This window comes from Oenanthe melanoleuca, chromosome Z, assembly GCF_029582105.1.
Source record: "Oenanthe melanoleuca isolate GR-GAL-2019-014 chromosome Z, OMel1.0, whole genome shotgun sequence".
NCBI lineage: Eukaryota > Metazoa > Chordata > Aves > Passeriformes > Muscicapidae > Oenanthe > Oenanthe melanoleuca.
In genome coordinates this window covers 16,887,653-16,912,819 of record NC_079362.1, presented here as the reverse complement: position 1 = coordinate 16,912,819, position 25,167 = coordinate 16,887,653, and the positions used below count along the sequence as shown (strand labels likewise).

General features: G+C 37.7%; 1 protein-coding gene across 1 annotated transcript in view; it reads left to right on the top strand.

Moving 5' to 3' along the window:
• Positions 1-25,167, top strand: part of MCC (MCC regulator of WNT signaling pathway) — a 191,392-nt gene that overhangs the window by 112,230 nt on the left and 53,995 nt on the right. The window contains 2 exon segments of the mRNA XM_056513614.1: positions 11,447-11,560; positions 18,309-18,451. Coding sequence (XP_056369589.1) covers positions 11,447-11,560; positions 18,309-18,451 — 257 coding nt within the window.

Here is a 25,167-nt window from a genome sequence, read left to right as displayed (position 1 = left end):
AAATTACACTCAAGGAGAGAACGACAGTCTCAGGGGATGTGCACTTTCCATGGAACCATGCTCTGGACTCATAAATATCTATGCAACTCCTGTTTATTTAATAGGATTGCATGGGTGAAATACATGGTTGAATTTGGCATTCAGAGTTCAAGATAAGAAGTGAATCTGCTTTGGGCTTGGTAGAGACAAACACATAATATTGGGGATACATTATAAATTTATCTCAAAACGTTAGAGCAATTGCTGTTTTTCTGTGTGACTGAAGTTTTCAAGTTTGATAATTATAAGCACCTCTAATTTCAGTAAGTGCAATTAAATTTTGAGTGTGTGTAGATACAAGTGAAGATTAATTCTCTAATAAACACATTTGAATTGTCACTTTTATTCTTTTGCAGAAAAATTGCAGGGTAAAATTCAGATAAAATGAGTAGTCTTAACCCAAATATGAAATCGTGTGATTAGGAAATGACTTTTCGTTTGCAGAAGTTTTTGATGCTTTAGAATATTGTTGTACACTTCTTCTTGATGAACAAGAGAATATTTTTTATACCAGTTGAAAAAGAAAATAGAGACATCCTCACTTGAGGAAAAACTGAAGTTCTTTTGTCAGACCTCTATCTAAACGTACAGTGAAGGAAGAAAGAAAATCCGGTCATTGTGGGAGGAGAGGTTAGGAGCAAAACCTTTAATCTCATAGCAGGGTTTTCCAGACACCTTTTTCTTCCCATGAGTTTTGCAGACACAGTTTTGAACTGGGCTGAATTCTAACCATTGCATTTATGAGCACTTGAGTAGCTTCAGGGTCATAATTACTGTCTGTGCCTCTGAATTACTTTTAATCCTATCTTAACAAATTGTTGTCACCAGTTGACTCAAATGCTCTAGCATGGTTTTGTCAGGCTACAGACACTTGATTCTCTGCAAATTTTACAGCCACTTGCTTTTATGTTGGGAGAAGCCTGTTAAAAATTTGCTGAAAAAGTATGAAGCCACTTGAACAAGATGTTGTTCCTGATGCTACAGACAGAGATACCGTGTTGGGTTATTAGTCCAGTGCGTGACAAAAAAAAAAAAAACAAAAACAAAACAGTTCTTTGGAATGGAGTAATATGTCCAGGTGTTACTGAAATACTAAAAAACTTACCTATACAAATAGTTACTCAGTAAGCATGTTGAGGTCTGCCAGTGCTGCAGATTTATCTGTGTTAGTGCAATTGATAATAAACACTAATCAATGTTTATTTTCACCTTCTTAGTTTGTGACCTGGAGGTTCTATTGTTTAAAGTGTAAGCCATATGACTGGAAAAGAACAATATATTCATGCAATTGAGTTTTTTTGAACAGCTGTGGTTCATGAATGGCATATCTTTGTGCGGCTTGCTTCATTCCAAAGGTAGTTGCTATCTAGAAATGAGTTTGAGTCATCATGCAAAAATCTCGCATTAAGTTTTCTGGTGACAAGCACTACATACGAACGTTCAAATAACTGGTATCAGTTGGAGATGAAAGTGGTGGAGGCCATTTTCAGTTTCTTGGTTTTCTGATACTGCCTTTATCTTGCAAAGAAAAAAAACCCTCTAGTGATTTTCAGTGATGCAAATTGTGTTTTCATGTTTTTCCAGCTAGAAGAAGAGGTTTTAAGTGGAATTTTTCAGTAAGAGATTGGTATCAAAAGAGTTGTTAGGATAGAGCGTAGGAATTGTGCTTGAGACTTTTCTTTATTCTGTATATTTTCATTAGGAATCTTTATATAAATATAAAAAAACTTGCTGATGTACTGAAATCCAGATGAGTGGATGGTTTTTTTAGCTTTTTCTGTTGTAAAAACACTCCTCTAGCAGTGTTGTAGTAACTGTTGATGTACTCACTTCTTTGTAATATGCTCTTAGAGATTACTCATCACACAGCCTTATCAGGGCTGCGTTTTGCAACAGTAATTGTTTTGTATCCAATTTGTTAAAATTATAATTTAAATAATAACATCCAATGCAGTGGAAAACCTCAGCAGGAAATAATGCTAACTGCTCCTGCAGTTTGCCATCCATTTGCAAAGCTTTCAGTAAAATTAGACACCTTTTCCAGGTGTATTGACCAGGTAATAAGAAAGAGAGGCAGTGAAAAATGCAGGACCTGTGATTGAAAATGCTAGAATGTACTGGGCATTTCTTAAGAGAGAAATACTCAAAGATAACTCTCACAAAGGTTTATGGCATGGAGCTAAAAGGAAATTTTGGAAACTTCCTGCAGGAGATGAAGTTGTAGTAGCAAAAGTAATTTTCCTGCCTAAGATTTGTATTAAGTCTGATGAAATTAACTGTCATTGGAGAAGTTGTGCATCGAGTTTTGGTTGGCTTGTGAAGATGACTGGGCAAAAAACCTGACTTCTGCCTAAAATGGCAAGTTCTGGTCTAGGAGACAGTTGCTTGTGCTAAGAATTCACATTCAATAGTGAGACAGTTACCTAGGGATATAGCATGGACTAGTGTGAGATTTACAGCCAGGAGTGTAGAGGTGCTTGATACTTAAAATCCTGTAACCCTTATAATATGTTTTCTTTTAAAAAGCATTTTAAAAATCATTACTTCACTGTAAGCTGGGAGGTCACTGGAAACCTCAGCTTCATTTCCACTTTTTCACCCTGGAGAAGCTTTGACTCGTGGGTGCCCTTAGGGATGCTAGGGCTCCCGAAAGGAGTGGCCATCAGAAGAGGGACGAGGGAGTGGCTTCTGGCCAGAGCTTAAAGGAGGAGGGAAGGGGATATGAAGGTCTCAGAGGTGCAGCTAACCTTGGTAAGATGAAATAATTAAGAACTGTACTGAATGTGTTTTTTTAAATAAGAACATGCACATCCAGAAGGTTTTGCTGTCACATCTGGGAGTTCCAAAGTTAACAAAGTTAACAGCTGCTTCTAAAAATCGTTTTAGAGCTGTACTTTTTGAAGTTACGTAATGAAAATTCTAATGTAAAGCTCTTTAGGGCATAAGCTGACTAAGGAAAGCTGGAGAGATGTTTTCTTTCTGTGACTTTCAAATAATTGGACAAGTACATCCTAGAGGATTTGGTGGGGTTTTTTTTGTTTGTTTTCTGGGTTGAGTTGGTTTTGGGTCGATTTTCTTAATGGCTTATGGTGGAAACAAAGTGCTGATTTGACCTGGCAATAGAGATCTTATTTCTCTAAATTTATGGTGACAGCAGATCAGGTGGGTCGTTTTGGACACAGAGGTCCTTTGTACCATTATAAGTAAGCTTTAGTTCTATTCCACAGTCCTGTCTTTGAAAATCAGAAGTTATTTTGAGGTAGTTTTCGGAAAGAGCTCAAGAACCATGGGATGTTTTAGTAAATTATGATTAAATTAGCATAATAACTAGTGTCTGATGTTTGAGTGGTTCTTGAATCGTCATCTCTATTTTGAAAGATCTAGATTGTTGTCTGTCAGAAAAAACTGAGGGTGAAGGAGGAAGTTCACTTGTTACAAAAAATTATAGAGCTCTTGGTGAACAATCCGATATGGATGGACTTATGCCCTGTCTGGAATGTTGCAGCCAGCATTGGACTGGGGGTCACCATAATGCTAAATGCAAAGGATTGAGTGAAGTGTATTCTTGGAATTAGTTTTTACTCCTTTAATTTCTGAGGGGAAAATAGAGTGCCCATCACCTCAAAAAAAATGGAAAGGAACAGAGAAAATTAGTTTGGCATCCTAAGATTTCAAGGGAAAAGGACCTGCATTGAACCTTGCTGATTTTCTCTGGGGATGTTGGGCAGAAGAGAAGATAGGAAAAAATAAGTCTCTTCCTCTTTCCGTTAGTACAGTGATAAAGAGATAATTTGCCTTACTTAAATTATGTTGAGAGTAAGTGTAAAGTGAGTTAGAATGCTAGATGAATTCCCTTAAGGGAGATAAAATCCTTCTAAGACTGGACCTAGGACCTATCTAGGACCCTTCCTAGCTCATAGTTTTGTAGTATTTTTTTTTTAATTTTTCGTTAAAGAAAGGCTGTGATTGCAATATGTTGAGAAGCGAAGACAGTATTTTGTCCTAAGTTTAGTCTCTCCATAACACCATTTTCATACCCTGCATTACTGTTGCTTTGCTACTTCAGTGGGAGTGGAAATAGCCACCAGTTCCTCCTCTGGAAGGCAAAACAAGGCTGACCATTCCTGCACAGTGTAAATGCCAGCTCTGGGGCCATCAGTGTGTTCATGTGGGCTGCCCTGCAATGCCACATGAAAGGTTCTTAAGAATCCCAAATGAGTTAACTTTCCAATGTGTAGTTGTTTTCTGCAGTCCCCAGATTCAGGTGTTTGTCTCCTTTTGTTATTTTTAGGTCTCACTATTTGACTTTTCTTCTCATGTCACCTAGAATTTTCTTTTCAGTGATATTGTGAACATCCTTTTTAATAGAAGTAGAGCCATTAGTCTAGGCCTCGGGCATACTCAGAAGTGCAATTAGCACCATGGTCCATTCATGAAGTGTGGATTGCCAGATTAATTTTTCAAAGGAAAATCTTCCATGGTTGCATTCTTTGTTTTTTCCTTTAATATATTTTAAAACTGACCCTGCTCACCAGAATAGCATTAGTTTACCTATTCTGTGTATTTTTTAAACAATCTTTAGTGTATTTTCTTTATGGAACATTTTTTTGCTTTGATTTAGTTGGAATAGTTTTTTGGTTTATTTTATGAAATACTTTGAAATATTTACAAATGCCTGCAAATGTTAATTTTTAGTTTAAAAAACCCCAAGCAACTTCAGTTGAAATTGTTTATAAATGATACAAGCAGATTGAAAACATGTTCTGCAGATTTTTCAAATTAAAACTGTATCTTAGAAAAATTTGGTCTTTGTTTTTCTAGAATTTGAATGGCTCCATGCTGGCTAGTGTTGGCACATTATTTGTTTGGTATTGCACAAGCATATGAAGTAACTGTCTAATGTTTAATATGACAGTAATTGCCTCAGAAGCACAGTCATAAAATGTCCATTTTATATGTCAATTTGAAAATGTGTAGGCTTTTTATTAGTACATAACAGTTGTTTTGGGCAAAGATTTAGGGCATTTTTGTAAGCATATCCAGCAATTCAGTGGTACCACTTTTTTAGTCATTTTGACTTTCCTTGAGTAGTTATGCACAGGGCTGTTGACAGTGGTATTTCAGGTCTGTGCTGTAGAGATCATACTGCTGAAAATGTCTGGGGAGTATCGATCTGTCATGTCACTGCTTCTGGGATATGGTTATTCTTTTATGTTTTTGCCTTTCATTTTGTCAGTAAATTCACAGAAACTGAGTTTGATTATGTTTATTTTATCACTGGGATCATAAAAAATGCACCTTTTGTGGGTTGTGGCTTTGCAAAGGTGGCTTGAAAATTGTGTAGGACAGAGAAGAAAAATAGTTGAAAGTAGCTGTGCGTTTATATAGAATCACTTCAAGGAAGTGTTGTTTGCAAGTGCTGCTGATCTGTGGTCCTGATAAAACGTAAACCTCACAGCGCCTTGGAGTTTTATCTACAAAAACAAGAGTTTAGTATCTGTTAACTTCTCTCTAAGAAAGATTTTTAAGCTTTGCCTTGACTTTTGTTTCATTTTGTTTGTTTTTTTTCCTAGTTGTGTGAAGCAGTGCTGTGATTTCTTTCACGCTTTCTGTTCTATGTAGTGTTTTTTTTCTCTGTACTTGGTTCACATGTCTTCAGTATATCTGCCATGCCTTAGCATGAAAGGTTCTCATTCACCTCAGCAGGTGAGTGCCAGCCTTGTCTGTGCTTTCCCCGGACCAGCCCTCATACTGTTCTGTACTGTCATTTATGAAAGTTAGCAGTCACAGCACAGCCACAGCCCTGAGATTACTGCAGGTTTTATTATTCTGTCTTTAGATGTGTTTTTCACTATGAACTTACATTACCAACTTTTTCATTCCTTGATTGCAATCCCTCTTTCCCTTGAAGAAGAAAGGTGTCAGAAAATACAATAGATAGACATCTGTTCTTTTGCCCTTTCTGCATTGTAAGCTAGAGTTTTAACTTTTATTTTCTGTGTTGTCCTCTACACCTACCATCTCTCATATTAGGAAGCATCTCAGGTTTTCAAATCCAGCATAATGTCTAGTGTAATTTGATAACAAAAGAATTCAAAAGTTTTCAGAAGAGAGACAACATTCTTAGTATTTAATCAGATGTTTTTATGCATACTGCCCATCATTAAAATAAGTAGTTGCAAGACATAGAAAGTGTCCATGTTGTGGATTATTTGCACTAAACTGTGCAAAATACCAGCAGGAAATAAAGAGGAGAAAATGTCAGACCCTAGTACTCTGACCAGGTTCTTTTAGACATTCCACATGTGGAAGGTGTGGTGTTTAACATCATATTTTTTTACTTGAAGATAGTTGATGGTACGTGGGATTTCTGTTTAGCATCATGACATAAAACACAATGAGAACACAGATAGAAGTCAAACACAGCAGAGGAGAGCAATTGCAGTGCACAGCTCGATCACACCACCAGCGTGGTTCCTAGCCTCTCTCTAATGTAATCATTCCCACCACCCTGGACATCCCTGGCCTTGCCAGGAGTAAATGTGTGAATTGAAACTGGCTCCGACTCATTACTCGCTTTGAAATTCTGTCAGTTGATTATGTTTTTGTAGTTTTTCTTTTGGGCTGAGCCATGTATAACACCCAGCACTGGCCTGGCTGACTCAGGGAGACATTCACACTCTTAATGAGCTTGGGGAGAAGTACACACCAGCTGATTTTTTCAGCTGTTGATAGTTGTTTATCTAAATCGAAACCGACCCTCAGGTCCTCTTGGTGTTGAGATCAAGTCAGCTTTTTTTGCAACAGCTGTGTTCAGTCCCACCCAGCCACATACTTCCTGAGCTTCACGGTCACATCACCCTGGCCCATCTGTGATCCTTCTCCCATGATAAGGCTTTACTGAGCAGCTGCAGAGGACACATACAGAACAAATAAACTGATTTTTTGGTGTTTGGCTGCTTTGTATTGGTCTATAATTTGGTATGATTTTATGGCTCCCTGGTTATGTCAGATGTTACCTTTCTGAACGTCGATTCCCAAACTGGTGTGCAGCAGTACTGTAGCTGAGGAGTACAGGAAGTAAGAGGAAAAAGGTAAGATTAGTACTTCAGTTTCACAGAGAATTATGTGCATAGGTCTTTTTTGTAATTTCTCTGTTGAAAATAGCACACATGTGCAGTCAGTACAACAAGTTTTAGCAATATGGTTTAATTAGTCTGGTTCCAGGCTGAGGGAACGAAAAATGTGGATCAGATTTAGTGGTGAGGATCACATTTCATAATGGCTGAGAAAAGCATAATAGTAATTTTAGTGCTTTTCAGGGCTTTAACCTTATCATTTTTTCAGCACCCTCTTTGATTGCCCTTTGTGTTATTCTCTTGGTTTGTTCTTGGCTTCAGAACACTTCTAGCAGTGTGTACAACAGTACAGTAGTTACCTGCTTCCTTGGCATTCAGTTCATCTTACTATCCCATCCACTTCTGTATTTGTTTCCCACAAAATTCTTCAGAAATCTGACTGCCCACAAATGTTCCTAATTCCTGGAGAAAATATTTCACAGCACCAAAAGCAGTCTTGAAAACATGGTACAAAATAAAATAGGCATTACATATCATACCTGCAGTATTGTGTGAAGTGTTTGTAGAAGCAGGTGAATAATGAGGAAGAAACTGCATTCATAAAGGAAGCTTGATCAGAGGTCAGGAAGTTGCTTTTCCTAAACTTGTTTTTATGTTTTTATAATTATGGTACCTTTCAAAACTTAGCTGCACATTGGTTTGCATTTTAGCAAAGGTGTACTATGCAGTTTATTTTTTTATATTAATAATATCTTATAATAATTGTTATTGTATATTTGATATATTAGAATATGACAGGATAATATTTGGTATATCATGTGGTTTCAGTATATGTTTCAGTAAGCAACCTGTTGTCACTGAATAAAAGCTCAAGAAAACTGTAGCTTCTTAGTTAAGATAGGTAATTAATTTTATATTTATACTGTGCATCTAATGTATTTTCTTTCTTGGATGATGGTAGAGAAGCAAATTGGTTGGCTAGTCTGACCCTTCTCACCTTTGTTTTCACATGTTGATCCTGCATGTCCTCTTGGACAGTTTGGGTGCCTGAGCATCACAGCAGTGGTTTCTCTCTTGATGGAATTCAGGTAGATGTATTGGATCAATATAAAGTTTATGAGCAGCACAAGCTATGTGAGTTGACTGTTTTCTCTGTATGTGGTAGTCTGTGCAGTCTGTTGCCTAAAGGTTCAGACCTTTGTCTTGTACAAGCAGAAATCTTTGTTCTATCTGTATTAATTTTGCACAGTGATGAGTTTTTTATGTGTTTCATAATCTCGTGTCATTAAGAGGCATGCCACTTTGAACTATAAATGTATGGTATCAATGTTAGTCATAGTGACTCTGCCTTATCTGTCATTGTTTGCTGAGGAGAGAAAAAAAACAGTCTGCCATGTGGCTACCCATGTTCTCTCTTTGTCAGTTGTCACAATCTTGTAGAGGTTTCACAGACTTACAGTTGTGGTAGACTTACTTTTGAGATTTTTTAATGATTTTAATGATTTGGTTATTATACTTGACTTCTGAACACGAATTTTGTTTTTCGCTCACCAAGAATACTTCTGCATGGACTGTAGCTCTTTGCTCTGATGTTTCCTTCTTTGAGGCAACATCCAGAGATCATGTTCCAGTTCCCACCTGCCTTGTGGTAAACAAGTACGTGGGGAAGCATGGTCTGTGGGAACGCTCACACCTTAAGGGAAAGTGCAGCAATGATTATGTAACATGTTTTTAATGAATTGGAGAGGAGAGCTTGACTCTGCCATTAATACGCAGTTATACTGGATGTGTTAACCTTACATATTGCAGTAGAGCTGGAGGCATGACTTGCACATCAAACTAGAGTACCACAAGCAGCCCTCCTTTTTTATGACAGCTTCTTTTTGCTTAATCTGCCCTTCAGTGAAGTTCTTTTTTTTTTAATTTATTGTCTTATTAGCACTTGGAAACTAAAACAGTCCAATAATGGAATGGTAATTTTGGATGATCAAAAGATGCAACAAGTTTTCATTGTCATTAATAAAGCCATGTTTTGGTTACTTGGAGAAGAGAGATGCTATATTGGAGGTGGATGTAGCTCGCATATTGGATATCCATGTTTGACAGAGTGTGCCAGGTCAGGCAGCGGGGTTGCTGTAAAACCAGGCACAATTCATGTTGTTTTTTACCCAGCTTGCAGTGTGCTAGGGAGCATGAAGAACAGCTGAGCTGACTGCAGAGGGTGAAGAGGACAAAGACAAATCCATTGAAAGTCTGCCTTGTTAGTTCCACTGTTCAGAGAACAAGTTGCTTTTCATTGAGATTTTCAAATTAATGTTGTCCTTTTATATAACAAGGCCATGTGTATGGGCATTATTAGTCTTGTATTTAATTAAAAGCACAGGTGGTGATCATTTAATTACAATGTATGAAAGGGAATGATACTTGACTATGTAGCATTGTTTTATTCAATTTGGAGAATTGTGGATGTTTTTCATGTACTATTTGAAAGCTGTGGTGAAGGATGCACATTCTGATGAACAAACTTGTGAGCTTCATTGCAACAATTCCGCTCTGTTGTGGGAATAAGATGAAACAGTGGCTTCAAAATTCACCATCTTTCCTGAAAATTGGAAGCAAGTTGTGAACAGATTGGTACAATTGGTCTGGTTCTTTTTTTCTCCACACTGTAAAATCAGTGCATAGTTTCCTGTGGTAGGAAGGAGGCCTTTTGCTGAAAGTCAAAAATATTTAAAGGTATTCAGGATGTTTATGGGTTTATTAAGAGGTTTCAGTGTACATACTTTATTACTGTGTAGGATATGCCCATAGCAAGCCTGAGTTACTGGGTTTTTACATGAAAAATGAAGCTAACTTGAGAATCTTCAATGTTTTACAACATAAATTGTGTGTATATATTTGTACTGAAACAAATAACTGCATGTAAGGTATTTTTGTAGCTGATGTAATAAAAACCCTGTTGACTGGACTCAAAGGTGAATAACTAGCTACACAGCGTTTAAAAAGGCAGAATTCACCTCCAGTTATCTTTTAAAAATTATCTTTCATGTCTAGAATGCAGAGTTTTTTCATGAACAATGGGAATACTGTATGTGTAGAAGCAGTTCCCAAATGATCTGGTCTCTGAGAAGCTGATCTGCTGGCAGGCAGCTGCTTTCACACATCAGAATGGGAAAACAGCTATGGTTTTGCTGGCTTCCAGTATTATAAAAGGTAGAATTTATATCAAAATAGGACTCATTAGCTGATTCATTGTAAATTAAACAAGAAAAATCACTTTTAGGTGACTCACCCAATAGAATATCAGACTGAGGGACTGAAAGTGGGTGGAGGATTAGAAGCAGGATTTGTATTTCAGCCTGAATCTTGGCAGCAGAGCAGTGTTTGCTATGTTGCTTGATCTTGTGTGAAAGGTCACTTCTGTTTTCATACCCAATATAACTTGAAGCTGTTTTTTCCTATTGTGAAGAAACTCTTCAGGGCTAGTGATTAGTTCTCCTCCTGGACTTTACAGTTGGAGTTGTCAATACTTAGTGTTGAATTCTGGCTGATAGCTTTAATGAAATGATTAATGGGATATTTAAGGACAAGAAGAGAGTGGGAACAATTCTTTTAAGAACTGTTCTTGGTTTCTGAGTTGTGTGGCTAACCTAATTTCAATGTTGTGAGCTATCCTAGCCTGATATATGTTTCCACATGCTATCGGCTAAGTGTAGACAGTATCTTTCATCAAAAGGATCTGCTGTAGAAAGAAAAATAGTTCAGGTTCTTCATGTGTGGGTTAGAGATAAGAATCATTGAAACTCACTAGCATGAGGCTGAGAACAACTGCAGAAGAGTAGCTCGCAGTGGAGTAAGCATTAGTTGCATAACAAAACCAAATCCTTTGCATTAAGCTATCCACTTTCACCAAACTGATAACCTCTATATGTCTAAAGGCATCAAAACGTGGTGCACCTCATTCTATAATGCAAATCTTAGTTAACATTTAATATGAGGTTTCATAGTGCAGCTCAGGCTATGTCTTAATGAACTAGCGTTAGAACTAATCTACACATTTCTAGCTGAATTATTCCTCATTGTGTTTATCCTTATAAAGGATATAGTGAAGGAATGTGTTTGCTTCCCAGAAATAAAAATTCCATGTTAAAATTAGTAGTTAAATTGTTAGTTGTATGTGGTTTTCTTTTAGACTTTGTTCTACTGAAGTTCTTATTAACTACTACAGAAATCCAGCGTTACTATAGTTGCTGTATAATACTATCTCTTCTCTAGTGCTAAATGGCTTCTGAATTGGTTAATTTGTTTCTTTCCTCTTTGTCTTCCAGCTTCATTTAGCAGCCCTGGCTTCATTAAAGGGAGACATCGCGGAGCTTAATAAGCGTCTACAACAAACAGAAAAGGAGCGTGACCTGTTGGAAAAGAAATTGGCAAAAGCACAGGTGAGGAATAGTAGTTCAAGATTCTGAAGATGGTCCTTGGTTTTGTGCAGTCCTTGTTCCTCAGAGAGAGAAGAAGGTACTGAACAATGTCACAAGTCAAACGAATCTTGAGACTGCAAGACACATAGTTGCCATGGGTTATATCTTTTATGTGTTGAGGACATTCTTCTAAAAAAAAGCCCTGAAAATGAATCAGATACATTTTCGTTTGAAGTCAATATAAGCAACAAGTGCTTTGAATTATTGCAGAATATAAGAATTACAGCTTGCTCTCACTGGATTAGGTAACTGGTTGCAGAGCCTTGCACTCCTGGGTCACATTTAAAAACAGCATAAATTAACACTTATCATAAGTTATTGCCAGTTTTCAGTGGTTTGATGTTATGTGAGAAATTGTGGTCTAGCTTCCAGTAAGCAAGTTAGAATTGTAGAATTGTGAAAACACAGCTAGTGGAGAGCCAAAGGGTTAAATAAGAATAAGGTTGCTGATGTCCTCTGATGCTTTCATAGCTCTTACATAAAGGCAAATGCAGCAAGGAAAATTGAACTTCTTTTTTTCAATATTTCTCTCTTCTGTATTTTTCATATATATATAAAAAATATATTTTTTTAATATTTTCTTTTCTGCCATTGTATCAAATACCTTTTATAAGGAGTTAACATTTCAAAACTAGTTAAAAATACTTGGATAGAGACAATCAAAGCATTTTGTCCTGTAAAGTATGGCACTTCATTTGTTGCTCAGAGATGTTGTAGAATCTACAACTTTGAAAGTATTCAAGGCACCCAGGCCTTGGTCTTGGGTTGGGTAAGGGAGCCCTGAGTTAGTAAGTTGCAGTGGTCCCTTCATCCTTAGCCATTCTGTGATTTTGCAGATTTAAAGTTTTCAGTATTTAGTATTTAGTGCGTTTTGATGAGACCTTTCAACTGTGTTACTTAAATTGAAGCCAAATATAGGAGTGTTTAGCAGTCTCAATTTTCAGGCTCTTACTTCAGTCCTCCCTTATTTTGGCCTTTGCCTGCCTTCCCTAATGTTTTTTTCAGCTGCCTTTAAGATTTATGAGCTTGTAAGTGATACTGTTATTGCAGACCATGAATGTAACATCCAGATAAAATCACTTTCATGTTTTTATTCCCCTCGATATGTGAGCCACAGCCATGCTGGGAGTTAACATAGTTTATCAGCTATAATCCTGAGAGCCTTTTCTAATTTCTGTAGCATTCTTTGGATATTCTTGGGGTAGAGTCCTCTTTCTGGCTTACAGTTTGATATGAGGCTGCATTTGACAATTATTAAACTCTCAGATGGATTCACTGTATCCAGATGATCCACATTATTCTGCGTGATTGCGCTTACTTTATTGTTATTTATAGCTCTGGAGGGTCTGGTGCTAACCACAGGTTTTTGTTAGTGTTTTATTTTTATTTCTGGGTCTTTATTTAAAAATACATATATTATCTCTCAGCCAGTGAAGAGTGCTTTGCAGGTGCTCCCATACAGTATCGAATACACACTGATGACAACTGGGATTGAGGATCAGTCCTTAATACCAATTAATGTGTGCTCTGTTAGCACATGATTGTTTGGTGTTTTCTTTGATGGGTTACCAATTATATGTGTGTGTACATACTGCTTGGTTTGTAGTGCTGGGGTTTTTCACTTGATATTAAGCCATGTAGATACAAGGATAGTGATCGCTGCCTCTTGACCTGTGAAGAGCAGACAACTGGTGTATCTGAAAAGCAGGAGGATAGCTAGATTTCAGATTTAAAAAGTGATTTTAATGACCAGCTTTATATAAAGGTTTAATGATTTCTCTCTTGGAAGTTTATTTTTTTCTAAAGCCCTCAAGAGGATAGAATTAATATGTATTAAATAAAATACAAATCTTTCTTAAAGGATTCAAATCAATAAACAAACACAACTCGTATATTCAGTGTGTTGGCAGTGTTTAAGTACTGAGACATATACTGGTAAAACCACTGCACCTTGTCTTTTTTCTCTAACTACATGAATTCCAAGTATCTCTGCCACTTAACATAATTTTTAAAACTTTTCTTTCCACTCCACAGAGATTCATTCATTATTCTTTTCTCTACAGCTTCTGTCTAATGTGAATCAGAGGTTCAGAAAGCATAAATTAAACAGGGGGTGTTTGAGGTTTAGGATGGCCATACTCAGATGCTAGTGGGTCAGTATTAAATCCTATTCTGCATCTGGACTGCACTTTCAAAGACAGCACAAGTTTCATTTTAGCTGGCATGGTAAATGCTCTCTGGAGCAAATAGCTCTTAAAACAATAATACCTTTGCCATCATTTCATGAGGCATGTGAGGCATTTGGAAGGAAGGATTAGTGATTTGCAGGGTGGAGGTAATTTGGGGAGCCACAACTCAAGTGATAGATGACAAATGGTGAAAAAAGCTAGTTGGACAGCCTGGGCTTAAGATTTTGTGAAGTGATGTAGGTGATCAGAGAATGTTGTAGCATACTCACTTCTAAAGCTGCAGCTTGTGGAGATCAGATACTGCATTTCTCTGCATGCTTCTATTATTTTAGTAGCAGAGCAGATCTCTTTGTCTCTGTGTTTTTATCAGTGTACAGTTTAGCGATAAAATGATCTCTTGAATGAAATATGCTGTAAAACACTGGTCAGCCACAACTAATGTCTTCGTCTAAAAATCTTTCTGTGATTATGAGAATTGTAGTGCTTTCTACTGGCTCTGTGTGGCACACTATCCTGGCTTTGATTGTGATAAAGTGAGAGTCTGAAGGGAGAGGATAAGAAATGTACATAGAGAATTGTTCTCCTTCATATCCCCTGTGTTTCTTCCAACATCTGTGAACAGGAGGCCACATCACATTTCATAGTCCTCTATAGTCCTATCCTCCATGGATTTATATAATCTTCTTTCTAATCCATCTGCATTCTTGGCATTTCCAACATCCTGTGACATTGAATTCTGCAATTCTGTGATTGAGCATGGGATTTAATAACATGCTAAATGTTTCAGCAAGTACAAGAAGAACAGATAATTCACTTGCTGTATTTTTCTTTTAATTTCATCTCCTTTCACAAGGTTGTCCTGCTCTCTCACTCTTTGTGCTTAGTCATTGTTACTTCAGATTTTTGTAATAGCTCTAGACTAAGCATGTACTGTATTGTTCTGGATTCTGTGTCACAGCAGTAAGTCTCATTAGTCCAGTGATAATTCTTTGCCATCCTCTTGATTATTCAGAATATAGGGAGGAGCATCCCAGTTTCAATATGAGAATAAAACCAACATTCTGTAGACATATAAGAACAGAAGCAACATTCTCTGTAGACATGTAAGAACCTGTGAACTTCACAGGAAGGCTGCAGTTTCTCATTTAACAGAGAAACTTGAAATAGAAATGCATGATGTTCAGATGAACATTGAAATTACTTGTTCTGTTATGTGATGTCCTTATCTGACATGGATTAATTCTATGTGCTTGTATTCATGTTCCACATTAAGTATACATACCACAGAACAATTAATTCTGACCGTGCATGCTTTTGTGATTGAGGATTTTCCACTATAGACTTGTTTTTATACTTAAATTTAGATTAATGGATTACCACTTTTAAATCTGCCACTCCTCTCAAATTAAAATACTGTATTAGTTGATCAAAGATTTTTAGTTCTGTAATCCTGTTAGACAGGTTTATGACTGTGGCTTGTTCAGGTGATGACTTGTATTCTTGGTGAACAACACCACAGCCAGTGTTTTGTCTCTGCAGGGCCTGGGGCCCTGGGGCATCTCTCAATGAGCACTGCTGCTAGTAATTCTTTTCTTTTTGTCCTCTGATTGAACACTGCAAATTTAATACAAAGATGAACATAAGTTAATACATTGTTAGTATTTCTTTCACTAGGAATTTGTGTACATTAACAGGCAATAGAATAATTTGTTCAGACAATAAACTTAAATTAAAATATTCTCTCTTATCATCCTCTCCCTCATAGACTTCTTGCTGTTGTTGTTTCCCAGCATCAAGAGGTCAAACAATGGTGACTCTAACTGTTGTTAATTTTTAATCTGTACCAAAAAACAACCAAGAGTTCTCATCTTATATTGACAACTGTGCTAGAAACTTCTCTCCTGACCTCAGCAATTAATTGCTTATCATTTGCAGCCTCTCAGTAGGTTGTCCCTGTGTTTGCTTTCTCAGAGAATTAGACCTCTTAAGGGGCTTGACTGGAGCTCTTAAGAGCTGGAAGAGAGATGATAAAAAGGGTATAAGGTATATAATTGTGTGACTGACATGCAAATAAATATTAAGAGCTGAATGTGTACACCTTGGAAAGAAGTAGAGTCTGGTGGCAGATTGCTATTCTGAGACTCAAAGCATGAAAAAACTAAGGAGGATGGTGAACAGCCACAGTATCCCAGAGAAAAACTTCAGTAGTGGGTAGAAAACCAAGCATTTTTTATTTTCCTTTCTAAATTTTCAGATTAATATTCCATAGTAAAGAGGAATCCTGAATAACCAAGAATTTTCCACTGCTGCATTTTGGTATTCATATTGAACCATGTTTCTGTTGCTTGGATGCTTTTGCCGTTTTCACTTGAGTCTTGTCATGGCTGACCAGATCTTAGGTGGTGTAATTCTGTTCCCCACCTCCAAGACAGAGCAGACCTTAGCATCATGGCATATCTTTTACAGAGGTTTCCTTTCAGCCTTTTCTAGTTGCTTTTAAGTAAGATAATTCAAGAGTTCCTTTAAAAAATCAAATGTGAAGCTATTGTCTTTTATTGCCACTCTGCTGGTTGTTCACGAAGTACATCTGTCACTGAATGATGTTATCCTGAAAAATGGTGACTGAGAAATGACTGGAGAAAACAGAAATCACATCATAATGTGGCTGAGACCCATTAGGAAAAGTCCATATATCTTTAGTCAAGATAAACAAGTTCTGCTTTTCAGTGTGTAGCTTAGAAAGACAAAAATTGTTGTGATAAGGGTTATATTTATTGTCTGGAAATAATTATTTTACACTCTATCTGAAACATCCCTTTGTTTTAAAAGCTAATAAAACCATCAGTGTTTTTTAAAAAAATGCATAACAGATTGATCTGGATAATGCTGAGGTAGCATTTGTGGGCATATATGTGTGTCAGAGGAAATTCAAGTTTAGAAAGGCTGAAGAAGCAACTCTTTATTGTGCCTAAATCTGCTCTAAAGCTTTTGTGAAACATTTTCTCTCTGTTATTTCTGCACTTTGAAAACCATGGTATTTCTTCAGAAATATAAAATGTTAAGATGTAGAAATGTGAGAAATAAGCTGGAGAATGATCCTACAGTGAAGAGTCATGATAATGTACATACATCCACAGCTATATCAGTTGTCAACGTGAAATTTCATCAGCCAGGTAAACATTATCAGTTTTCTGAAATGTGTTCCTTTCATCTCCTTTGCAGTGTGATGATATGATCTGTTTCTCTTAGTGTAGGTGAAAGTGATTTTTACTATAGCTGAAGGTAGAAATTATTTTGTTGTAGTCTTGAGGAAGGGTACTCTGATGTATGGGCTACTTTTAAGTGTGCATAGTCATGGAAGTTACAAATTGTGGAATAAATTTATTTAAAGTTCAAAATAAAAATATTATTGAAGCTTATTGTAAATTTTAATTTTCAAGCAGGTTTTTATGTAGATGATGTTCTCAAGCTGTGAATGTAAGTGGCCAAAAAAATGGGAGCAAATTATGAAAATTCTGGTACACCAACTACTTTGGGTACATTATTATTATTATTTATAGTCCAAAGGGTTTAGTGAGTTAGCTTATATAGAGTATTTACTTGATTTGAAAAAAAAACCAGTTTGATTCAGCAATTTTGAAGGAGCTCCAATATTACAATCAATTTTGGCCCTTAGAAATGCTAGGGTTTTACAGCTCTTCAGTCAAGGAGTGTGGGTTTTATACTATTTAGTAGCTTGTGAGTCTTCTTTTTTGATAGTGTAGTACTCAGCATTGTGTGATTGCAAGGAGGCTTGACAGAAGAGGGTCAGAAGCAAAATTTTACAAATTAAACTCTTGCCAACTACTACCAAGCGAAGCTTCAATCAGCGTGCAGTGCTGGCTTGTAATTGCAGTGGTTTGTAGTGGTTGCTGTAATTGAAATAGAGTGTGTGCTGGCCTGAAGAGTAAGCCAGAGAGGCTACATTTAAAATACTGTGGGAAGGAAAAAGGAGGATTTGTGATACATATAAAAAACAAGCAGTCATGTAGCTCTTTAATTGTTGAAATCATAAGCATTTTACTGGATAGTACGAACATAATAAAAATATGCTGTGTTACCTAAAAACAAGTACTTACACTGGAGAAGTTATAACCTCAAAGTATGATTTCTTTATAATAATGTAGTTTCTGCCATAGGATTTGTTCTAATTCAGAACATATCAGGAAGATCCTAGGATTCAAAGATGATGTATTTATAGCTATTTTGAGTTGCAAATAGCGGGGTTTTTTTCAAGCAGAAATGGCAGCTTGTCTTTAGGAAAAAAAACAAAAATAGAAGTGCACTGCATAGTCTTTCAGTTCCTCAAATATTGTAATTGTCTACCTGCATGTCAGTGTTTTGTGTCTGTCCTTTTCTCTTGCTAAGGCACTGTTGATTTGATGAGTAGGAAAACCACCATGTTGTGCACTGCACACTTGTGCCCGATCTCCCTGCAGTTGTCCATAACACCGTTTGTGTTTCCTTGTTCTCTGCTGCAGTGTGAGCAGTCCCACCTGATGAGAGAGCATGAGGATGTGCAGGAGCGAACCACGCTGCGCTACGAGGAGCGGATCACGGAGCTGCACAGCATCATTGCCGAGCTCAACAAGAAAATTGACCGGCTGCAGGGAGCAACCATAAGGTACAGCAGCTTCCTGGGAATTCTGGGCCAGTGCAAGACATGGTGTGAGTTACACTCTAATATGACAATTTTCAGGCTTGTCATGACGGGTACTGAATAGCTGCCCATAATTAAGGTGTGTGTTCTGCAGGGTTCATCCCAAGCACCCAAGAAGTTCTACCTTCTCTCTGCCAAAGCCACACTTTGCAAAACCTAACAAGCACTGCGAAACATGCACCATGATGTCTAAATACCTCTTTTTGTAATGTGCCAGGGTGCCACATAAGTGATAGCAATGGTGTGTAAAGGTGAAGACGCTCGACTTGAACCTCTGCTTTTAACTTTATTTTGCGGCCTCCTGTAGACCTAATCAAAATAATTTGTAGGACAGACATGGTTCAAATAGATTTCAGTCAGTTTTGCCTCTTCTTGTGCTGGATTTTTTTGACAAAATACAATGGCACAAATAATGTTGTTGCCTGACGCTGCAGCAGCAAAGCTTGCAGTATTACACTAGGTTGTTACTGTGTTAAAATAAACTTTACATTTGACTACATGGAAATTTTTTCCTCATTTTTATGCATTATTTTTGACTTGTAAAAGTTGTAGTGGAGTACAGAAGGAGCTTCCTGAAGTTTATCTAGTGAGGATGCAGCTATATGCCAGAATATGGAGATTTTCTAGAAGACATGAAGTTACATTTTATGCATCTGTGGGTAATGTTGATATGGTGCTCTAGCCACATAGTCAGTTTTCAGTTTACCCATTAGCTGCACTTTTTTTTGTAATTGCTTCATTTCTTCTTCCGTGTAAATACTTCTGCAAGTGCAAGGCAGTGTTGTTACAACTGCTCACTTAATCACTCATTAAACTATTAGTATGCAAAAGAAGAATGCTTGGCATACCATAAATAATAGAAAATATCATCACATACGTATTTACCACTACTAAAGCAGTGTTAGAGTCACATGTTCATGTTATTTTAGAACATAAATACTGTTGCCTATGAGATAATCATAGCTAGCAGTGGTCATGGTGAGATTTTTCAGGTTTTTTCTATGCTGGTAGTAGTTTTCTGAAAAAAATCCCCATGACTCCCTTCTTTATTTATGCTTGATACCTCTGCAGACAAGCTTTCTGTTTGTCTTTTGAAAAGACTAGTTGAAAAGCAAAATCTGAGAAAGCATGAGAGCTTTTTTTTTCCTTGAGTGGCAGAAAAACTCCATGACATTTAAGAAGAATATTACGTAGAATTTATAAAAATTATGTGTTTGGAATCCTTGTGGCAAAGTAAATGCCAAGTAGGGTTCAATTATGAACTACTGGAATCAGGTGGATACTCTTAATATTTAACCATGTCCATAAATGAGTCAGCTGCAACTTGCACAGGAGTATGAGGTGTAAGAACCAAGCCTGATGGGATGTACATGTTGGTTCTCATGAAAAATGCAGTTTTTTTGTACCTTTTGGGGGGTTCTGGCCTATAAAGACATCAGAACAATACTGCTACAACAGGTGCCACACCATTGTCATGCCCCTCCAGATCAATTCAATCATATGAGAGCTTGTTTTGCTCAGACAGCTGGAATGTCTCTTTTGTTGGTTTTTTTTTTTTTTTTTTTTTTTTTTTGTTTTGGTTTTATTTGTAAGAATATGAACTGTTAAATTAGTCGCTCTTTTTGTTTCCTTTAATGATGGAAATAGGTTATTTTCTTTGGCAGGCAAATAATTTGGTGTCTGGGGAACAGAAGAGTAATACTCCTCCTGAAAATGGAGACTGAAGGGATTCCGCAGGGTTTGTGAAGCGAACTGAAAGAAGGAAAACTACCTCCTGCTGTGGCTTTCTGTAAATCCACACTGGGATCCACATATGTCATTCTTGAGAAGTGTCCATGTATCCCATAGAGAAAGGGTGGTGCAGTTGCTGTCCTTGCTGGAACAGGTGTGACTCACGGCACTCCACCCTTGTCTCTGGGGACTGTTGAGTCCAGGAGCTGGAAAAGAACAATCCTGAGAGAAAGTGTTCTGGGATCACGGCCCTGCTGGGGCCTCAGCAGTTATACTTTCTCTTAAAACAGGAAGATTTTAGTTTTGTCTCTTTGAAACTTGTAGGTAGTATTGAGCAGAGGCTTTATTTGTGCTGTCACAAAATTTGGGCTGTCTTTCTGGAAGCAGAGTTTACATTAATTGCATAACATATTAATGTTTCCCCAGTGCTGACACAGTGACTCCTGACTTTTTTCACGTATCGATTTTAGGTTGTAAAAACAAACTAATATGTAGCTTCATGTACCTCTACTCCATGACATTCTTTATAGCTCGTAAACCCATAAATATTTTGGAAACAATTAGAGGAAACCAGTGCTTCATGGAGGTTATTTGTCTACGCTCTTTAAATTGTATTATGTTTATTTGAATATCAGCAGTACCCTCAGAATGCAGGACAGAAAGTAAGGAGACACTGTGTTTAATTCTGAATAAGGTGTTCTAGCAGTCTGAGGAGGAGTGTTGGCAGGCTGTATGAGCTGGTTAAAATATTCTCCATTCAGATAATTTTGTCTGTTTTTTGGTGTTGGGATTTTTTTTTGCCTTTGCAATGTCAGGGTTTATAAGTGTAATGGCTTTTGCTCATGTGGTTTTGTAACATCAACTCTAGAATCGTGGAATGCTTTGGGTTGGAAGGGACTTTGAAGATCATCTAGTTCCAACCTCCTGCCATGGGCAGGGGCACCTTCCACAAGACTGGGTTGCTCAGGGCCTTCTCTGGCTTGTCCTTGGACACTTCCAGGAATGGGGCAGCTACAGCTTTTCGGGGAAAGGAGAGAACTTAAGTCACATGTCAACACATATCTCTCTTCCCAGGTGTGTCTAATATGCTGATCCCAGCAGCAGTAATTATACAAGAATATTTTTAGAAGTTTACAGGATTTTTCTAGGTTTGCTAGCCATTTCTTGGGTCCAAGTGTGTGGTGTCATGAATTTAGCTGCAGCACTTGCTCTACATTCTTCCAGCATTCCCTGAGGAAAATGAGTTCACCATGCTTGAGGGAGCAAGCCAGCATTCATCTGCAATTGTCTCATCTCCCTACTGCTGGTGCTCTGGACAGCCCAGATGGTTTGGAATCCACCCTCCAAAAAGAGACATTAAGATGTAAAAAGTGACTTCCAATACTCAAATGCTCACGTGCAAGTAGATGAGCCTCTGTTGCCAAGGATCTCTGTCCTTTGGCAAGGTGCATGCGATTTTCTCTTGAGGTATGTACAGCCTATATGATGGGAAAACCAGTCAAATGGGTCTTCTCAGTTAGAGTCATACTGTAAATACTTAGGCATAAAGGATACATGCACTAACTCTGAAGCACAAAAAAGATTTAGAAATTATGTGGTAGAGTACTAAAATGCAATAATGTCTACATTTAAGGTGAAAATTTCTGACTTCAGTTTTTAGTATTGCCTTAGATTCATTCAAACTTGACTCTTTTTTTCTTAATCATGTCTTTGGTTGTCAAAATCAACTGTAACTTCAGCGTGTGGCTGACAGTTTTTCTTAGATGTCAAATTGTGCTTCAAGAAAAAGAAAAGAGACATATCAAACTGCTTTTTGTTCTCAGCCCATGGCTGTTTGGGTACATCTCTGCAACTCTTAAAATAGCAAGCAGCTATAACAATACCAGAACAGAAATAAATATGGCCATAACAAGACTGGGCCAGCCGTGGAATCTGTGGCATAATAGACAGAGAGACGGGAACTACAGAGCTGCCTCGAAACATAAAGGCTTTTAATGTAACAAAAATAGCAAACGTAGAAACAGCATGGTACAAGGGCAACCTCCAGAGATCTCAAAACCTGGAAAGCACAGAGGTGTGTAGATGGGGTGGAGGGCACAGAATCCAGTTGGTAACGAGGATAAGGAACAGAACCATATATGTAGCTGGCAACCATGTATCAAATGCAACAACAACACCTTATTTGTAACAAGCTGGTTAACATATTAGTTCCCATTAGACAGCTCTTCTTTCTGTTCCCTCACCATGATGTAAAAGGATGTCCTCTTTTCTAGCTAGGTGTCTCCCAGGGTTTGAAACTGAAGCTCCTTGCATCTGCAGATGTAGTCAGCTCCCTGTCCACCCCTATTTCCACAGAAATATGCTATGTTCAATGTTGGTGCCTGATAAGAATTACTTTAAATAGTTATTAAGAAGCTTATAACCTATTACTGTAAAATAATTTATTCAGACTTACAACTTTTAATCTGAGATACATTTAGAAAGTGTTGGAAGTTAATTGAATAGCAAAGGGACTACAACATCAGAAGAAGTAACACACAGCACTTACGGTCACATTTGCACAGTGACCTGGAGCTTCTAAGTATGTGCTAGGTGGAAGCTAGCACAAACTGGATTCAATTCAAAGGGTAGTGTGGATGTGGTAGTGTTGCGTTCAGCACACAGTGCCCAGCTCCACCCGCCCTCAGTGATTAATTTCTGTGCTGTCTTGAGTGTGTCAATATTTGTTCACAATGTTCAGAGGGACCTCAAATGTTTATACACAGAGTGCAGTCGTTCCTTGTGCACATACACCTGTAGTATTTTCTATCTGAGGGTCTTAGAAGGTTTTTTAAATACTTATTTAAGTAAAATGGTTGTTGAAAAACTGCTGTCACCTGTGGTACAAAGCTGTGGACTGTTTGCAGCCATGAAGAGAACATGCACCGTGCCAGTGTTCTGTGATGTGGAAAGGATGCTGAAAAATGTGCAGTTAGCTCACTGTTTGAACAAGTTTTTCTGAGTGTCTGTGTAGAACTCTGGTCCTTGGTTGCACCTGGTCACGAAAAAAGCAATTGGTGCAGAAGTAACTGAAAACCACAGGATTTTTTTCTCCAATCCTCACATCTCTGTGTCTAGAGTTGCTTGATCTCGCCTTTATTGCCCCCAGCTCACCATGACATTCCAGCAAGTGGGACCATCCGGGCCCATAACAGAAACAAATGCCTGCTTTTTATAACCAGGCTGTTGCTGATGGCAGCAATAAGGAAGTTGTAATGCCTCCACCTTCTGGGTGGTGTGGCAGGAGTCCAGTGGCTGGTCATTGTCAGCTGTCGAGCACCTTACATTTCCAGTGCCTCTGGAGGACTCTCCTCTGTTTTAGGGAACGGAAAGTCTCAAACAGCATCTTTGTTACTCCCAGCATCAGTTTTAAACCCAGAATTTATATTTGTGATATGAAACTGCCCTCAAATTCCTGCTTGTTCTTGCCCTCAGTCTGTTTCCAGTCTGCTCTCTGATGGTGGAGGGACTGATCGACCTTGCTGCCACTTTATCAGAAATGAATTTCTGATCTTTCTGGTCAGCTTTTAAAAGCATTAGCTCATTTAGAAACTGACTTCTGGCTTGAGTCATCAGAAGGGTGAGAGTTCTACTGCATTATGTACTTTTTACTTTCCCAAGATACTGAGGGGCGCTTAAACAGAAAAACTCAGAACTAGTGCTAGCTAGATGAGTCTGTGTTGTATTTTAAACAGAAAAATCTGTACAAGAAGACCCCAAAGAAGAGTGGTGAGAAATTATTATTATGTGCGCCATTGCTTTAGGCCCAGTAGAGCTTTTTATCCATTTGTAGAGGTAATTTAGGTTTTAAAAATGTAGGACTAATTGTTTCATAAATAAAAAAATCAATTACCTTCAGATGAAAAATTACAACTGTTTCAGTGCTTGGTAATTGTTTTGTGTAGAGCTAATTACTAGTGGCTTGTTTTTTGTGGCTAATAACAAACTGGTTCATGTAACATTAACTGACGCATATGTATCTTCATTGCACTGGTGGAACTCCTGCTATTCACTGAATCCTGCAACAAAGACTCTCACCATGTAGCACACACAACAGACCTTACATTACAGATACCCCTCTCTGATGCAGATCCCTGGATAGATAGGTCTTTGCTGCTTCTCATTATTTCCAAAGCCAGACGGTTGCTTTCTTACACTTTTCTGCTGAATCTGCAGCAAAATTAAGCTCTGCATGTGATTTAGTGTGCAACAAAATGATGGTTGGTTGTTTTCTATTAGAGAGGCCCTGCACCTGGAAAAACTGGTGTTTTTCCAATGTTTAAAATAGGTATTTTAATGCAAAAACAGTCGCTATGAAAGTTTAAAAAAATAAATCTGAGTCAAATCAGCAAATGGATCAAAGGAAAAAATGTTTACAAATGTTCCCAAGCAAAGCTATTACTCATTTACTTATCTTCTTTCCTACTGCTTTGAACTCTGTGTGGAGACAGGAGAGAAAAGCCCTAATTTTTTAAGCTCATTAGCTTTAGCTAAGGTATTCTGTGTCTTCAGTTATTTTAGTTGTACCAGCTTGACAAATAAATTAAAACCTAGGTAATTAAGGCTTTTTCTTTTCCACTAACTTCAGCAGTTCAGTGGAATGCTCATTTATTCTGTCTTTTGGGAGGAGAAAATAAAAAAACTAATCTGTCTGTAAGAGCATTTTGATTAACATATGCAGGTACATGCATGTGCATGCTTACTTTGCACATGAGATAGTGGTGGCACTCTTGAACTGAGAAAGAGACCAAAACCAGTTACTTCTAATCCACTTTGTGATCAAAGCCACTTGTACTGATTTGTGTGAATTGCCAGCTGGGGAGTCACTGCAGAACAGTCTATGTCATTGCACAGATCCTTGGCAGGACTCAGTTCCACCCATTGCTTCCTTCTTCAGTAGCTAGGAGAAA